The sequence below is a fragment of the Hippoglossus stenolepis genome, chromosome 22 (genome assembly GCF_022539355.2).
Source record: "Hippoglossus stenolepis isolate QCI-W04-F060 chromosome 22, HSTE1.2, whole genome shotgun sequence".
Classification (NCBI taxonomy): Eukaryota; Metazoa; Chordata; class Actinopteri; order Pleuronectiformes; family Pleuronectidae; genus Hippoglossus; species Hippoglossus stenolepis.
Window position 1 is genome coordinate 98447 of NC_061504.1, and position 18578 is coordinate 117024.

General features: G+C 41.0%; 1 protein-coding gene across 1 annotated transcript in view; it reads right to left on the reverse strand.

The window, feature by feature from the left end:
- Positions 1-13674: 13674 nt before the first annotated feature.
- Positions 13675-18578, reverse strand: part of LOC118101488 (acyl-CoA-binding protein) — a 32792-nt gene continuing 27888 nt past the window's right edge. The window contains exon 4 of the mRNA XM_035147344.1: positions 13675-14015. Within this exon, the coding sequence (XP_035003235.1) occupies positions 13942-14015 (74 nt within the window). The 3' untranslated portion in view covers positions 13675-13941. The remainder of the gene's footprint in view (positions 14016-18578) is intronic.

Consider the following 18578-nt stretch of genomic DNA (forward strand, 5'->3'; position numbering starts at 1 on the left):
CACCTTCGGTGCTCGGGCCCTAATAATAATAAGAATAATCCTTTCAATTTCAATAGGGCCTCTCACCTTCGGTGCTCGGGCCCTAATAAGAATAATCCTTTCAATTTCAATAGGGCCTCTCACCTTCGGTGCTCGGGCCCTAATAATAAAAATCCTTACAATTTCAATAGGGCCTCTCACCGTTCGGTGCTCGGGCCCTAATAATAAGAACAATCCTTTCAATTTCAATAGGGCCTCTCACCTTCGGTGCTCGGGCCCTAATAATAAGAATAATCCTTTCAATTTCAATAGGGCCTCTCACCTTCGGTGCTCGGGCCCTAATAAGAATAATCCTTTCAATTTCAATAGGGCCTCTCACCTTCGGTGCTCGGGCCCTAATAATAATAATAATAATAAGAAGAACAATCCTTTCAATTTCAATAGGGCCTCTCACCTTCGGTGCTCGGGCCCTAATAATAAGAATAATCCTTTCAATTTCAATAAGGCCTCTCACCTTCGGTGCTCGGGCCCTAATAAGAATAATCCTTTCAATTTCAATAGGGCCTCTCACCTTCGGTGCTCGGGCCTTAATAATAATAATATTTTCAATTTCAATAGGGCCTCTCACCTTCGGTGCTCGGGCCCTAATAATAAGAACAATCCTTTCAATTTCAATAGGGCCTCTCACCTTCGGTGCTCGGGCCCTAATAATAAGAATAATCCTTTCAATTTCAATAGGGCCTCTCACCTTCGGTGCTCGGGCCCTAATAAGAATAATCCTTTCAATTTCAATAGGGCCTCTCACCTTCGGTGCTCGGGCCCTAATAATAATAATAAGAAGAAGAAGAACAATCCTTTCAATTTCAATAGGGCCTCTCACCTTCGGTGCTCGGCCCCTAATAATAAGAATAATCCTTTCAATTTCAATAAGGCCTCTCACCTTCGGTGCTCGGGCCCTAATAAGAATAATCCTTTCATTTCAATAGGGCCTCTCACCTTCGGTGCTCGGGCCTTAATAATAATAATATTTTCAATTTCAATAGGGCCTCTCACCTTCGGTGCTCGGGCCCTAATAATAAGAATAATCCTTTCAATTTCAATAGGGCCTCTCACCTTCGGTGCTCGGGCCCTAATAATAATAATCTTTTCAATTTCAATAGGGCCTCCCACCAGAGGTGCTTGGGCCCTAATAATAATAAAAATCCTTTAAATTTCAATAGGGCCTCCCACCGGAGGTGCTCGGGCCCTAATAATAAAAATCCTTTCAATTTCAATAGGGCCTCTCACCTTCGGTGCTCGGGCCCTAATAAGAATAATCCTTTCAATTTCAATAGGGCCTCTCACCTTCGGTGCTCGGGCCCTAATAAGAATAATCCTTTCAATTTCAATTAGGGCCCGAGCACCTCTGGTGGGAGGCCCTATTGTATTTCGAAGGATTTGTATTTCCCTTTTGGGGCTTTTTCAGGGCCTAGACATGCTCAAATTGTTACCAAAGTTTGCAGGGAATTCAAAACCCCAAAAAGTAATTGTATTCTGGAGTAATTTGAAATGGGTGTGGAAAAATGGCTCAACAGCGCCATCTAAGGAAAAGCCCCTCAGTTAGCTTTCACCGATCTTCACAAAAATCGTAGCCCAGGTGTATCATGACCAGACAAACTAAAAAGGTCAGATGTGCAATTTGAAAAAAGCAACAGGAAGCCCGCCATTTTGACTTTAGTGGCCATTTTCCACATTTTTACTTTGATGTACTTGTCCCAGGGCTTTCATCAGATCAACTTCATATGGAGATGCATGTCATCACAACAATACAGAGATGAAAACTACCCCAAAGATCGATTTTTCGTCACACGGTGTGACCGTGGCGTGGCGTCAAAGTTTGATTACATGCCATCAAAACACGAGGTTCTGTATCTCAGACATATTTGGTCCAATCGAATCCAAACTAGACATGTAAGACAAGATTCCTGGCCTGATGACATCTTCACAGAAATTATGAATTGAAATCACAGTGCCCCCTGGTGGCAACAGGAAATGTCTTGTTTTACAACTATCATTCAATTTACATAACATTTTCACAGTGTGATGTGCAATTGATAGCGTGGACCGTAATGAGCAATTAGCAGGCAAGGATCGACATCGCGTGACGGACGCAGGAAGTGAAGCGTTTGTCCTTGCTGCAGTGCGCAAAACGCATGCAATGCAGAGACGTGCGCTTGGTCATTGATCGCGCTCTCCACTAACCGCAACAGGCTTCAAAATGCCTGTGCTCGGGCCCGTTAGTGCTACAACGTAGCCCTAGTTTATTTTGTAACCCGAAAACACTCCAAACTCTTTGATTAAATCTAGAAGTGCCTGTATAGAGCTTTGCAACTTTGAAAGAAATAATATTACATCATCCGCAAATAAAGCTATTCGGTGCTCCAGTTGATCTATTTTTATACCTGAAATTTTGTTTAAGCACAACAACAAAAACTCCTCCTCTCTTGAGTCTCTCTGTCCTCTTACATCAGGTCCGCAAGTCCTCCCCATCTCCGTGGTTGTCTGACTCGGTGTGCGCCGAGAGAGCCACTATGCGAGCATCAGAAAGAAAATGGCGAAAATCTAAACACCCTGACGACCTGCTCACTTATCAATCTCTTCTCTCCTCTTTCTCTGCCTCTATTTCTGCAGCCAAAAGCTCTTTTTACCAAACTAGAATTCAATCCTCATATTCGAACCCCAAAAAACTCTTCTCCACCTTTTCCAACCTCCTTGACCCCCCCAGTCCCCCTCCTCATTCCACTCTTCTACCAAGCCACTTTGTCAACTACTTTACAAAAAAGATAGATGACATCCACTCCTCATTTTAAAATCGACCTTCTGTAACTACATTTCCATCAACTTCATCTTCATCTTCATCCCCTTTTTTTTCTTCTTTCACCCCCCTGTCTCCCAATCAAGTGCTTACCTTGGTAACCTCTGCCAGCCCAACCACCTGCCCCCTTGACCCCATCCCATCTCACATTCTCCAGTCTATTGCTCCTCACCTTCTTCCTTTTCTCACCCATCTTATCAACACTTCCCTGTCAACTGGCTGCTTCCCTAACCCCCCGAATGAGGCAAGAGTTAATCCTCTCCTGAAGAAACCCACCCTCAACCCATCTGAAGTAAACAACTACAGACATGTCTCTCTTCTTCCCTTACTTTCCAAAAGTCTCGAGCGAGCTATCTTTAATCAACTCTCCTCCTATCTCCACCATAACAACCTTCTTGACCTTCACCAGTCTGGTTTCAAGGCAGGCCACTCAACTGAGACTGCACTCCTTGCTGTCTCAGAGCAACTTCACACCGCTAGAGCAGCCTCTCTCTCCTCTGTCCTTATCCTTCTAAACCTTTCTGCTGCATTTGACACAGTGAACCACCAGATCCTTACTTCCTCCCTTTAGGATCTGGGTGTCTCAGGCTCTGCTCTCTCCCTGCTCTCATCCTACCTCAACGACCACACTTACCAGGTAACTTGGAGAGGATCTGTGTCCGAACCTTGTCCTCTCACTACTGGGGTCCCTCAAGGTTCTGTCCTGGGTCCCCTCCTCTTCTTTATGTAGACCAACTCTCTTGGCTCTGTCATTCACTCACATGGCTTTTCCTACCATAGCTATGCTGATGACACCCAACTAATCCTCTCTTTTCCCCAATCTGAAACACAGGTAGCAGCACGAATCTCTGCCTGTCTGACTGACATCTCTCAGTGGATGTCTGCACACCACCTGAAAATTAACCTTGATAAGACTGAACTACTTTTTCTTCCAGGGAAACACTCTCCTACCCACGACCTGACTATTACCTTTGACAACTCTGTTTTAGCCCCCACCCACTCTGCTAGGAACTTGGGTGTGACACTCGACAGTCAACTCTCCCTACTGCCAACATTACTGCAACAACACGTTCCTGTAGATACATGTTGCACAACATCAGGAAAATATGTCCCCTTCTCACTCAGAAGGCAGCGCAGGTTCTGATCCGGGCTCTGGTCATCTCACGCCTAGACTATTGCAACTCCCTCCTGGCTGGTGTACCTGCTAGTGCCATCTGACCTCTGCAGCTCATCCAGAATGCAGCAGCTCTACTGGTCTTTAACCTTCTTAAATTCACTCACACTACTCCGCTCCTCCGCTCCCTTCACTGGTTACCAGTGGCTGCCCGCATCCGTTTCAAAACATTAGTACTTGTGTACCGTGCTGCGAACGGATCGGGTCCAGTCTACATCCAGGACATGGTCAAACCTTACACCCCATCCCGTCCACTGCGCTCTGCATCGACCAATCGGCTTGTTGCTCCCTAACTGCGAGCTAACCACTGTGGTGGCAGTTTCTGTTTAATAATGATACTCTATTGTATAATAATACACACATAACATTGTCTCTCGGAAAGTTCAACCAAAACACCTGCAGGTGGGCTCACCCCACACAGCCACCTAGTGTGACGTGTATAGAATGAGCACAGAGCACAGGAGAATCACTTCACTTATACAATCAGAAGCCCCTCCCCGCGAGGAGCCAAAAGGTATTCTTCAGCCTCTTATGTCTGACCAGGTTGGGCAGAGTTCCTGTCTCAGATCTTCGTCCCAGACCCCTGGTGTGCCTTTCTGGTGTGAGACAATCTGTCTCCGAGATCCCCTATCAAGATTTACAACATCAAAAGACTCCAGTCCTGTATACAATGCAGAGTTCCCCTCACCCATCTCTATCAGACACACTAAGTAACCCCTGCAGTGAAGCATTTGCTAAGACACACATGTGGGGGCCATAAACACTTATAGTCCCCTCTGCAACTTTTGTAAGTCACAGAAACACATTTGTTATCTACTTCTTCTAAATACATATCTGTTCTTCTATTAAACATTACACAAATGCAAATCTGCCATTACAGGAGTCCATCACCTGCCTGTGGATTTTAAAGAGTACAGGGGACAGGTTTACACAATATCTACCAGTTCGTTTTTTCAATGTGTTGTTATCTCCTTCCACTGTTTGTTTCTTTCCACTGCCCGCCACTGGTGGGATGATAGGCACGATGTTGCCTCATGTCGATACCCATACTCACCAGCATCCTTAAAGCTGTGCTTACAAATGGTGTACCATTATCAGTGGACATCTTTTTGGAATTTCCCAACGTGGAATGAGTTCTCCGAGCAGTGTCTGCGCCACTGCTGAAGAATCCTGTCTAGATGTGGGGAAAGCTTCTACTTGCATAGCATACATGTCAACAAGAACAAGACAGTATTTATTTATTTCTCCCTAATTTACTTAATTCAAGTTAATCTTTCTCAAATTCCTCTATAAATGATCAAACTGTTTGTTTGGTGGTGAATGTTCACTTTGTGGAATCTGGATTTCTTTACCTATTTTATTTGTAATTCAATTACACGACTCAGATAAAAAAAAAAGTTTTATTGAGTATTGTTTAGAGTGTTGTTTTTATACACCCAATACATCTATATCTATATTCCTCCCTTTTGACACACTGACTACAGTCATGTGTCAATTCAAACTAATGAAGAAACATACATAGGTTAAACAATATCATCCATGTGACCCACATCAAAAGTCTGTCAGCCACCAAACAAATTGTTATCCACCAAACAGTTTATTCCTTAAACTTATTAAATTAAATCTGTATTCTTAAAAAATTATTTAATTGCGATTGACCCTTGTTTATAGCTCCTATAACCTACATTAAGTTAATCATTAAAAATCTTTAATATGCACTCCTCATTTGCAGACTGCATACAGTTTGCATGATAACACAGCATCTATCAGCACACAGATGAAAGTGTGAAGTGAAATAGGTTCATGAATCTCCTATTCAATCAACTCGGCCAAATTCACATGCCACCCCCATGCAAACCTGCTATTAGTGTTGATCTTGACACTCTTGTCCCTAGCATATTTGCATTCTTCAGTCAATGCACAATAGTGTGATGGGAGTGGTTTAGCCTCTATTGTATCACACAGTCGTAAACCCACTTGGTTATCTCAGTTGCTGCATCCTTTGATGCTGAACTTATCACCAAACAACTCCACTTCTGCATAATCAGCTGTTTATCTTTTAAATCTAATCTAAACTAGGAGAAAAAAACTTTTTTCTCTTTAGTTAAGAAAACTGCTACGCAATCATGTGGCTATCCCTACTGATGTAGGGATAAGAGTCGCATAGTTAAAAACATTGCATCTCTAAATAGTGATGTCTATCATCTAAGGCAATACTGTCCCATATCTGAGCCACCTGTTTGTTAAAAGGTGGGAGGTATTTTGCTCAAGCAAAATCATCGTATCAGCATATTGGCACCAGTAAAGTCATATATCACAGCGTCACATATCACACATCAAATATCACAGCTCTCTCAGCAGTTGTCGCAGCTCTAAGACATTGCTTGAAGCTCTGCTTCCTTTGTTTTTCCTTACAGGAAAAAAGTAGTGTGTTAACAGACAATCTTTACATATTCTACACGAGGATTCAGATATACCTTTCTATTAGGTCTGCTCCCTTGATCAGACCCAAAACATATTTGTGCCCGGTCCACAAACATGACGGTACCTGTTTCAACTCAGGAATATCATTAATGTTTACACCAAAACTAAAAATATTAATAAATTTTATCAAAAGATTTACCACATTCAGGAATGAGTTCAACACTCCTAATTTCATTTATCACTATGGAAAATCGTTTGCGATTAACCTTTAACCCTCTTTTAAAATATCTTTTTGGTATTAAATGTCTTTTCCCCTCCAGTAGTATTATAATCAAAAGTTGATATTTTAACAAATCTTTTAGCCAATGAGTCTATCAAAACTACTAAGACAACACAGTGTTTACTATCTCAATACAACCAACTTACTTTATCCTTTCTTTAATTCACATCCTCTACAACCTTCTTAAACTTAGTTTGCTCTTACTTAATAGTTCGCTTCTCTGAGTAAATAACATCTATGTTCACATTTGTCTGAAGTCTCTCTGCCTCTGCCTTTCGCAAGAGGGTGTTACTTCCAGAGAGTAGAAAAGAGTCTAGACCTCCCATTGATATGCTAGTGTCAAATCCCCCTTTCTCTATCAAACAAATGCAGATGTTATTTTAGACTCCAGTTACCTCTAATGCCCTGCGGTGTTTAAATTTAACATACCACTCAATGAACACATCAAATCTTTTACCCATAAAATTTATCAGGCAGTGTGGTAACACCAAAAATGAATCTTAAAAAATCCCCTTCAACCACATCATGAAAAATAGCAATTGTACAGTGCATCTCTCTATCACTGTTGTACCTGTTGCTCCAATCATTATGAGATATCCAACATTCATTTTAGGAGTAATATCACTCTTCACATTTATTAACTGATTCCGGTTCCTGAATCTACAAATATATGTGATGTTTCTACCACTCACTGTGATTTGTGTGTTCGGGCATTAGTTTATACACATTATGTGAAAATATTTAGCATAAAGTACAGTAGGCCTCTCTCTACTGATCTTCTGATCAAGCTCACAATGGTCAATAGCAATCTTAATCATCTGTTCTATGTCTAACATTAATTCACATGGTGTGTGTGTAACCGTGTTCTTACTATAGTGACGTGCTTGAAACTCTCTCCCTCCATCTCAGTGTCCTCACCAGATGAATTCCTTCACTGTCCCCAGCTCACCGCTAATCAATCGCACTGTGTGCGCTGCTTCCCAGGGCATTCTCTTGCCCACCTCTTGGTGGAGCTGAGTCCAGATCAGAATCTAGTCGGAAACACTGAGACTGGAGATTATTTCAGTTCCTGCATATTCACTTCAGTTAAACAACATCCATACACTCTTCAATCCAGCACAAATATCCCTACTTTCATTTTTCCTTTTTCTTTGTCCTCTCTACTTCGTTCTTATTCTTTCTCTCTTTTCACACGCAGTTTAGTTTTGAGTTACCAAAGATAATTTAAACTCAAACTTCCCATGCTCGGAAAAGTCATCCTCTCTATTTTTAAACCTATTTTCTCAAATAGGTTGTCTCAGCAATTGTGAACCCGACTCTTATTTTATAAATTTAAACTCTGGTTTGTTCAGCAGAATACGAAATTTGGAAAATAAAGTTCTGCTTATATGGGAAAAGAACTTAAAAGTCTCTTAATTTAATTTTTTAACCAAATCGTTTCTATCTCTTAAAAATTTATTTTAAGATTTATTATGAGGTTTTTTTATTTTTCCTTTTACTATTAGCTTTTAAAACCCGATTATACCCCAAATATATTTAAACATATTTAAATATATTTGGACACTCACCTTTTTCTCCAGTTCGAGGATGCTCACACTCCTCTCTTTTTCTTTTCTCCTCTGCTTTCTCAGCTGAAATCCTCAGCTTAAATACTCAGTTTAGTTTCATCAAATTCTACCTGTTTCTTCTTTCACAGTCACACATATCCATCAACAAAAATTTGTTAAGTTTTAGTTTATTAGTGTTTTAGTGTTAGTAACCTTAAACCTTCAACCAACACCAAAATGCTTTTAACCTTCAAACCAAACTCCAAAAAATGCTTTTGTAAGGAACAATAAAACCCATCTCCGATATAATGTTGTCTATTGTAATTACCTCTTGTAATTCCTGATCACTTGGCAAATTTCTCCATTATTGTTCCTACGTTTTTGATTCCTTAATACATTTTAAATACCCTGCCTGATATAATGCCTTAGAGAAATCTCATATCCACACTTTTATGTTCGCATGCAGGTATAAAATGTACTGGAATTATCAGATTTTCAACAGATTGCTGTACTGACGATCTGACCCGGCCTTGGTCCTTCTCTGTCCCAGTCTACACCTCTATTGCAAAATAATAATAATATTACTATATATTAATAATAACTACTAGTCATGAGCCCGACATCAGAGCCCAATCTTATTTATAATATTTTTGACCTTTTCCTAAAGATCGAAACGAAGCTTCATGGATCCTACACCGATTTCCAAAACCTAGCCATGCAGACACGTCTGTCCCTCAATACAATGAATGAGTGAATCTCTTTTTCCTGGATCTTTTCCTAAAGATCATAACATTGGACCTTTTCCTAAAGGTCATAACATCTGTGGATCTTTTCCTAAAGATCATAACATTGGACCTTTTCCTAAAGGTCATAACATTTTAATTTTACTTACCCGAGAGACAATGCTTGTTTTCCAAACCAGGTCCGTTGGATCACCTCAGTGAGTGCACTCCTGGCTCTCAAGCTTTCGGCCCTCATTTGTTGAGGTATGAGTCCCAGACTTTCCTCAGCGTTGAGATCCAGAGTGTCTGCTCACACGAGTGATCCTGCCGACAACGCCAAAATTGTGGTGGCAGTTTCTGTTTAATAATGATACTCTATTGTATAATAATACACACATAACATTGTCTCTCGGAAAGTTCAACCAAAACACCTGCAGGTGGGCTCACCCCACACAGCCACCTAGTGTGACGTGTATAGAATGAGCACAGAGCACAGGAGAATCACTTCACTTATACAATCAGAAGCCCCTCCCTGCGAGGAGCCAAAAGGTATTCTTCAGTCTCTTGATGTCTGACCAGGTTGGGCAGAGTTCCTGTCTCAGATCTCCGTCCCAGACCCCTGGTGTGTCCTCTATCTTCATTTACAACATCAAAAGACCCCAGTCCTGCATACAATGCAGAGTTCCCCTCACCCATCTCTATCAGACACACTAAGTAACACCCCTGCAGTGAAGCATTTGCTAAGACACACATGTGGGGGCCATAAACACTTATAGTCCCCTCTGCAACTTTTGTAAGTCACAGAAACACATTTGTTATCTACTTCTTCTAAATACATATCTGTTCTTCTATTAAACATTCACAAATGCAAAATCTGCCATTACACCACTCAACAAAATCACGACTGTTTGCTGTCCTTGCTCCTAAATGGTGGAACGAGCTCCCCAATGACATCAGGACAGCAGAAAGTCTACAAATCTTCTGCTTTAAATGAAAAAACACATCTCTTCCCACTATACCTTGAATAAAAAAAAAAAGTAGCGCTTTAGTAGCACTTGTATGGCACTTACATATAGCACTTTGTAGTTTGGCTTTCTTGAAGAAAATTGCACTATCTTGATTCTTGTTGTTCTGGGTTTGTACTCTCATGGTTGAATGCACTTATTGTAAGTCGCTTTCCACACAACCCAAAATTATTAATAACCATTTCAAGGAATTTTATAACAATCTATACACATCAGAATCCATTGTAGACATCTGAGGTTAATGCTTTCCTTGACAAAATTGTCACTCTAGAAATTGACCCAGAAGCCCAAGCTGGCTTTGAGGCTGCTATAACATCCCAGGAAATGTCTCAAGCAATTCATTTGAGCAGCAGGTCCGGATGGGTTTCCCATAGAATTCTACAAATCCAAAAACCAGAAGGGAATAGGAGACCGAATTAGATGCATTAGTCTCCATAAAAGGATCTATGGATTGTGAAATTTTGTTACAGAAGTCTTTATCGTAAAGCAACAAGGGGTTCAGCTTCCATGGTGGTCGGTCCTTCTGATTTAAGGTAAAGGAAATGTCTTGTTGAAAGGGGGCATGGTCTGAAACTATAATGGCTGAATACTTTACAGACTTAATAGATGGTCCGTTTATCCCCTTTATGTTCCATGAGTTGAATCTAACAGAGTTATCTCCCATCCTAAAGGCATCACAGGAGTTATTAGTGTTAACCATTTAAGGTTTTTGGGTTAAAGTAGGGAGACACAGACCTAAGATTGAAAGGAGGGGGTAAGAAAGTGGTCCAAAAGATAGGTGTTCCTGACTGTCAATTTGATCTGTCCTTTCAACTGCTGTAGTAATCAGTTTGTCTATAATACTGTTCGGATTGTAGGCTAACCCCATACAAAGACAAAACACAGAAAACGAAACAAAAAGTCCTAGTTCTACTTCCCCAAACGAAGAGGACTGCAGGAAAAAACTAATCTTAAACTTCCGGTGCATCACCTCCCTCATTACCCAAAACATAAATTAAAACAAGGGGTGGCTCCCAAACAACAGTCAGATAGTAGGAAATATATTATAACAATAGCATTTATAACACACAATTTTGTAATAAGCACATCAACTAGAAATAGTGAATAAAGAGAGTTATGATTACAGAGTTGCACCAGCAATGTCAAAGCTGAATTGTGCTATGAGACAAAATTAAGCTGGCAGAACAATAAAAAAAAGAGATTAATTATCGAGCAGTGTAACCGTGTCCTGCACCTGTCCCATGTCCCATGTCCAAAAGCTTACTTTAAGCACACCTGCCATTAACCATTGCTAATAAGAAATTCACTCGGTCTTAAGTATCAACACCATCAACAGTGTTTGGCTAGCAAACATTCTAAAGGCCAGTGAAGACATTAGTCATGAGTATTTGAAACAACTACAGTATGATTGTTACAACCAAGTGCCTTAGTCTTATGGGACAGTAAAACAGTCCCATATTTGTTCAGTCAGTTTATGAGTTACTCACGATTCACCGACATGCTGGTCATAAAATGTCGGACTTTAAGTTTCACCCTTAAAGTCCACCTTTAGCACTGTGGGGAAAATCAGGCGAAACTTCACTCCTCTTTGGTAGAGAACAGCCTTCACGGGGTTGAATGTTGCCCACTTCTTGTTAACAGTGGCGCTGTAGTCCGGGTAGAAGGTGACTCGTCCCCGCGATAGATGAGTTTATCTCGGCTCGCTCTCAGCGCACGCTTTCCAGGGAGGGGAACACAGCGCTTCCCAAGACCTCAGCAAAAAAGCCAGACATAAATTTCACTGCGTCGGCCCCTTCTACTTTTTCCGCCAAGTTGACTTTCAAGTTACAGTGCCTTGATCTGTTTTCAACATCATCCACTGTGTCGGCCAGAAGTTTGTTGTTGCTTTTTAGTGAGGCACACATATCTTCCAGAACGACAGTTTGGTCGCTGTAACTTGACAATGCTTCCTCGAGGTCGGTAATCCAGCTGTCTTGGTTCTGTGGTTTTGCGTAATTTATTGACGGAGTCTGCTAGTGGAGCCAGATCCTCGTCGATTGTATTTTTGAGGTCACTGGCCAACATTGAGCGCAACTTTTCCAGGTCTGTGGGAAGGCACGATGGGTCCTCTGTAGCATTAGCCATCTAAGCTTTGGCAGTCCCTGAGGTCTTTCCCAGCGGGGTGGTGACTCGCTCTTCTTTCTTTGTCCGCAGATTATGGCTCATAGTTTCCTCGATTCACAGATGAAATGCTGTAAACAAAAGTATCGCTGTGCTTTTTATGCTGAGATGTATGAATTTCACAAGTATGGGAGCCTCCCTCAAACGTCCACCTTCCTCTCATGCTAACCCGGAAGAAGACCTCATTATAGTGTTAACGTTGACAGCCCTAATTTGTATCTCAATATTTTACACATTTATCTATATTTTATATAATTTGATAAACTTATGTAATTGTATTTTCAAAATATAAAAAATGAATATATAAAGTTATATAAAATCCACATAAACATGTTTATATTACCAAGCACACATTAGACTTACAATACAGTATTAAACATTGTTTTAAATAGCAAAATACATAAAAATGTATCTTGGGTGTTAATGAGTTGTGAGATTCCCCCCCAATGTTCACTTCATGACTACGGCCTTGATTTATCACATCCTAATTTTTCTATATTACTTCACATGGCTACTTCTTCATCAATTAATACAGTCAGTCAGATAGATCTGGACTCCCTTTATATTTAGAAGGTGCTTTCAAAAAGTATTATAGACAGCTAATGTTGTTACAAGTGTGCTTTACAATAGGTTTTCATTTAAAAAAATCAAAGTCAGTCTATGGCAGCACTACTGCATTGAGGAACATTATTCCACACTGATAAACAAGTGTTCTGCTCCAGATGATCTTTATAATAACCTTGTGAAACGATATTTCCTTGCATTTATGAGGTGTCAATGAAGTTAAAAGGAACACCACATTGTGAGATATTATATTACATCCTGAACTGCATGCTGCACCACCCCTCATCTGAACACCCTGTGTTGTTGTGAACGCGTCTGAGTGGACACTTTCCTTTGCAACCTCATCATATTACTGGCTAACTTCCACATCCATAAATGTAAAGTGCTGGAGACTATACTTTCTTTTTGTTTTTGAAAGGGAAGCAGAGGTCTCTATCAGTTAATTGTCTACCTCCTATGACAGAAAAGCAGTAAAATCATTCAATCTTTGTACCAAATATAATATATTGATATATTTGCAATATATGTATTAAAAAATGTTCTTAACTATATCTGTTTACTTTATCACTGTCTGTATTTATTTATGTGAAACGTTGTTTAAAACCCCTGGCATTGTTTCTGTTTATTTGTATTTGTTTATGAGAGTAGCAAAACAACATAAAGTAACACATAAACTTATTTGTTGATCAAAAAATGTTTTTAAGAAAAAAGCAGTGCTGTTCTTTTGTAGTGATGTGCACAGAGTTGCACAATCTATCATTTACAGCACTGGCAACAATGAAATGCAGGTTTTTCCCTTAGCAGTCTGTAGTCTCACAAACTGAACAGAGCTCTACAAAAAATAGATGGGCAGTGCTCAAAACCGCTTTGCAACAAGGTCTATATTACGACATGCATTATGTAATAACAAGAACACATCACAAAATCAGTAAACATAACACAATACAGAGAAAACTGATTTTATTTTGAAAAAGCAGTTCTGTGCAGATACACTGTGCAGATAATGTTTGAGAACATTAACTAAAACATGGTGATATTCTGAGTTTTTGATCATGAGTCAGTGGATATTCAGATTGACTTATTTTACTGGAACTATCAACTGTATTTAGACTTGTGTTAGGACACAGATCTTGGGTGCTTCACAGCATCAGGGTGAGGAATGAGAGTAGTTTCTCCAGCCATTGGTCCAGGCAGTTTGTCCTTAACGTGATGTTAGATTCCATATTTTTGCTTCAACTGCTCCACTAGGTTGATGTACTCGTTCATGGCATCCTCTTTGCTCTTACCTGTAAATGCATTTAAGTAAATACGATACAAAATATTAATTAATCAATATCCACTGCTTCCAACATAAAATTATAACTTCCTCCTCATTGCATGCAGTCGGTAGCCCTCAGAGTCCTGCAGGTGTCTGTCAAATGAAGCTTAATTACTGGGTTTGAATCTTCACTCTAGTCTTGTCCACTAGCTATTGGGAATTTGTTTGGTGTAGTGAGAATTAATAACTTTTTTAACAATTCTGGATAAATCATATTTAATTGAAATACATTTGCTTAGGTTAGGCCATTGTGCTCTCATAGTAAACAGAAACACTAACCCAAATTATGTCCCCAGGCTTTTTGATCAAATTAAAAAGTGGATATGTCAACATGGATATTGTTTTGTACAGTGTAGTGTTACTGGCCTCGGCTGCTTCCTTACTGCTGTTTGAAATGTGGTGCAGTGTTTTCTGTTCTCAGGTTAACCACTCCTCTGTCATATGCACTTCCAGGGATTCAAGATTCAAGAGTTTATTGTCAAGTGCACAACAATTACATTTAGCAGTTGCTGGCAATGAAATGCTTGGGTCACAGGCTCTCTTCTAGCAATGCTCATAATATTACACAAGTAAAAAAATATCGAATAAAATAAATCTAGAATAGAATATCAGGACAATGGTGGAGTCCGGGATCGAGGGGTAGAGCCAAGTCTCCGTGAAAACCATAACGTTACAAAACTTAATGTCCCGTTGAAAAATCCTGCTCCGAAGTTCGTCCAGCTTATTATCCAGAGACTGAACATTAGCCAGAAGAATGCTTGGTAGTGGAGGCCGGTTCTCACATTTCCTCAGCCGGCCCGCACCCCTCATTTCCTTCGTCGCCACCGTGCTCCAGGTACAACAGGGAAACAGCGCAATGGGTATTCCCCTTTGTTTGCTGGTGGCGATGAAAAAGTTTTTTTCACCGTCAACCTGATGTGCAGAAGTAGTTCTCTATCATATATTCCTCCTGGAGTGCCGCCCTGGTATTAGAATCCAGTATTCCCCAGTTCTAGCTGGCTCCTCCAATGTTGCCAGCTACCAATTATACACCTCTTTCCTCATGGCTGAGAGGATAAGAAACCCTGTGCTTTTATCAGGGGGCGGCTGAGATTTAATGTGATTTGTTTGCTTCCGTGTCTCTCGTCTTTTATGTGGTTTTTAACTGTTGTTGACTTAATCTTTAAGAAATACTGTGAATGTTAACTATCGAGGCACTCGTTCTGTGATAAAAAAAGGTTTTTGTTCGGCTGTAGTTTAGTTTTGTTATTCTCCTTACTTCATTGTGCACCTCACCTAGACTCTTTATGATAATTCACTAGGCCTTATGGTTGGCGGGCTGAATGTATTTTATTTTGTACAGGAAAGTCTAGTTTAGTTTTTTTAATTTACAGGATTTTCTTTTGCTCTTTTGTTGTAGACTGTCAATCAGGGGAGTAGGGACTGGGTAGGAAGAGGTTTTGATTTTTATTTGTTTTATGATTTGGCGTAAAACCCATTGTTCCTCACCTTGTGCAATTCTGGTTAGTATTGCTATTGTAGATCTTAACTTGCACTATTACAATAAAAGGCTATTTTGCTGTTTATCATTGGCGCCGTCTTGCTTCCCTTACTCCTAGATGCTTACTGGGTTGTAACAGTAGACAGTGCTACCTTTAAATAGAGGGCTGAATGAGAGAAATGTGTCAGAAGGATGTGTCAGGTTCATCAGGGAAACATGACAGCATAGACCGCACATAGTCTCTAACCTGTAATATCGGAAGCTTTCAGTAGATCCATTCTGGGCTGCTTGGCCAATGGTAGAAAAGGTTCCAGAGAGTAAGACAGCTTATGTTAGCAGCCCAGTTGTAGTGATGGATTTTGGGAAGCCCCATGACCCCCAACCTCTTTGTTTTAATAATTCGGCCATTTTGGATTGAATATGAATTTTTGCCTGCCATGTGCTACAAATTTGTACTAGTCCTGCAGTTTTCATGCGATCGACTTCACATTAGATTTATGTCATGTTAGAGACTTTATGATTAATAGTTATATAAACTAGGAGTTTTCGTAAGGGGGCATGGCCGTGGCGGTGAATCTTGATGTCTCGCCAAGAACCTTCAAGTAGCTGTAACTTCTATGCTTTTGCTCAAATTACTGTGAAACTATTTGTGTAATAATGAACCCGCCCTGAAGAATTCTACATGCAAATATACTTTAATAGTCACAGCACCCCCTAGCTGTGACAGGAAGTATCATATTTTATACTTTGATATTCTATGCCTAGCTTTTTCATTTGATTCATCTCATAATAGGTCAGGGAAGCCTTGACACATTGGTGAAGTGATATTTTGAAACTCACGCCTCTACGTTGGATGACGATGGTGTGCAGTTCGACGAAACGCCAACAAACAGGAAGTGGTTTGAACATCACTGCAAGTGCTTAAAAACTCACCCAATCTCGCAAGCACGTCAGGTCTGGGGAAAATTTACATATTTTAATGTTCACTGCACATACACAAATGGCTCAATAGCGCTCCCTATAAATTTTCAACGAGGGTCTTCCTACCCATTAACTTTTTCCTAGTATAATGAAAAGTCAGTGGGCGTGGCCCCTTCTTCCTTCTTTTCTCCAAAGCACTTGAGTGTGCTATCTTTAATCAACTCTCTTCCTACCTTAACCAGAACAACCTTTTTGATCCGCACCAGTCTGGTTTCAAGGCAGGCCACTCAACTGAGACTGCCCTCCTTGCTGTCACTGACACTGAGCAACTTCACACTGCTAGAACAAAGAGGAGAGAGAAGCCTCTCTCTCCTCTTTGTTCATCCTTCTGGACCTTTCTGCTGCGTTTGAAAGGGTGAACCACCAAATCCTTATTTCCTCCCTTCAGGCTTTCTCGGCTCTGTTATTCACAAACATGGATTTTCCTACCACAGCTACGCAGATGACACCCAAATAATTCTTTCTTTTCCCCAGTTTGAAACACAGCACAAATCTCTGCTTGTCTGACTGACATCAATCAGTGGATGTCTGCACACCACTTCAAAATCAACCTTGACTAGACCGAGCTACTTTTCCTTCCAAGGAATGACTCTCCCACCCATGACCTTACTATCACCATCAACAACTCTGTGGTAGCCCCCACCAAGGAACCTGGGTGTGAGATTTTCCAGCCAATTCTCCCTTACTGCCAACATAGCTGCAACAACCCGATCGTGTGGATACATGCTATACAACATCAGGAGAATACCTCCCCTTTTCACTCAGAAGGCAGCACAGGTTCTGGTCCAGGCTCTTGTCATCTCACGCCTAGACTACTGCAACTCCTTCCTGGCTGGTCTGCCCGCTAGTCACATCCGACCTCTGCAGCTCATCCAGAGTATCCGCTTCAAGACACTAGTACTTGCGTACCTTTCTGCAAAAGGATCGGGCCCAGCCTACATCCAGGACATGGTTAAACCTTACACCCCAGCCCGTCCACTCTGCATCGGCCAATCGGCTTGCTGCTCCCTCACTGCGAGGGACACCTAGCCACTCAACAAAATCACAACTGTTTGCTGTCCTGGCTCCCAAATGGGCGGAACGAGCTCCACATTGACATCAGGAGTCCACACATCTTCCGCCGCAGGTGGCCTAATAATCATAAAAATTTAAAAAAGTTAGTTGTACTTATATGTTGCACTTACATGAAGCACTTTGTAGTTTGGCTTTTTTGAAGCTAATGTACTTACATGATACTTGCAGTTCTGGGTTTGTACCTTCATGGTTGAATGCACTTATTGGAAGTCGCTTTGTATAAAAGTGACAGCTAAATTACATGTAACTTTCAAAAGCGAAAGTTACAGGATTACACCTGACCTTTCGAGTGGATATAAGCATGGAGCTAACCATTTCAGAAAAGGAAGTATCTTTATTATAAGCCAATTTTTCATTCACGTAAACCATCTTGAAAGTAGGGTCATCACTTTCACCATACATGTGTGGATGTTTTTTCTGCTGGCTCTTTAACAGGTGCAATAGAGAGGCAAAAGCAAGACAACCCCAAAAAGGGAACGGCTTTGCATGTGGTGGCCACAGACAATTTCTCTCTCCTTATCCTTCTTGACTGATTCTTCTCTAGTTTTGTGTTCTGCTAGTGTCCTTGTCACTACTGGTAGCGTGAGGTGGTACCTGCAGCCCAATCAGGTTGCACAGGTAGTCCAGCTACTCCAGGATGGCACATCAATACCTGCAGTCGCAAGAAGTTTTGCCTAGTCAGTGTCATAGCCAACGGTACCCTGACTGCTGTTAGGTAGTGCTGTCTGATTGTCAGTCCTTGGGTTCCTCTTGGTGCTGGACAATGCCGGACCTCATGTGGCCAGAGTGTGTAGGCAGTTCCTGGATGATGAAGGCATTGATGCCATTGACTGGCCCTCACGTTCTCCTGACTTTAATCCAACTGAGTTTATGGTATGTTATGTATCGATGTATCTGACGCCGCTAAGTACCGCCACAGACTGTCCACGAGCTCACTGATCCCCAGGTTCGGGACAAGATCCCCCAGGACACCATCCGACAACTAATCAGGAGCAT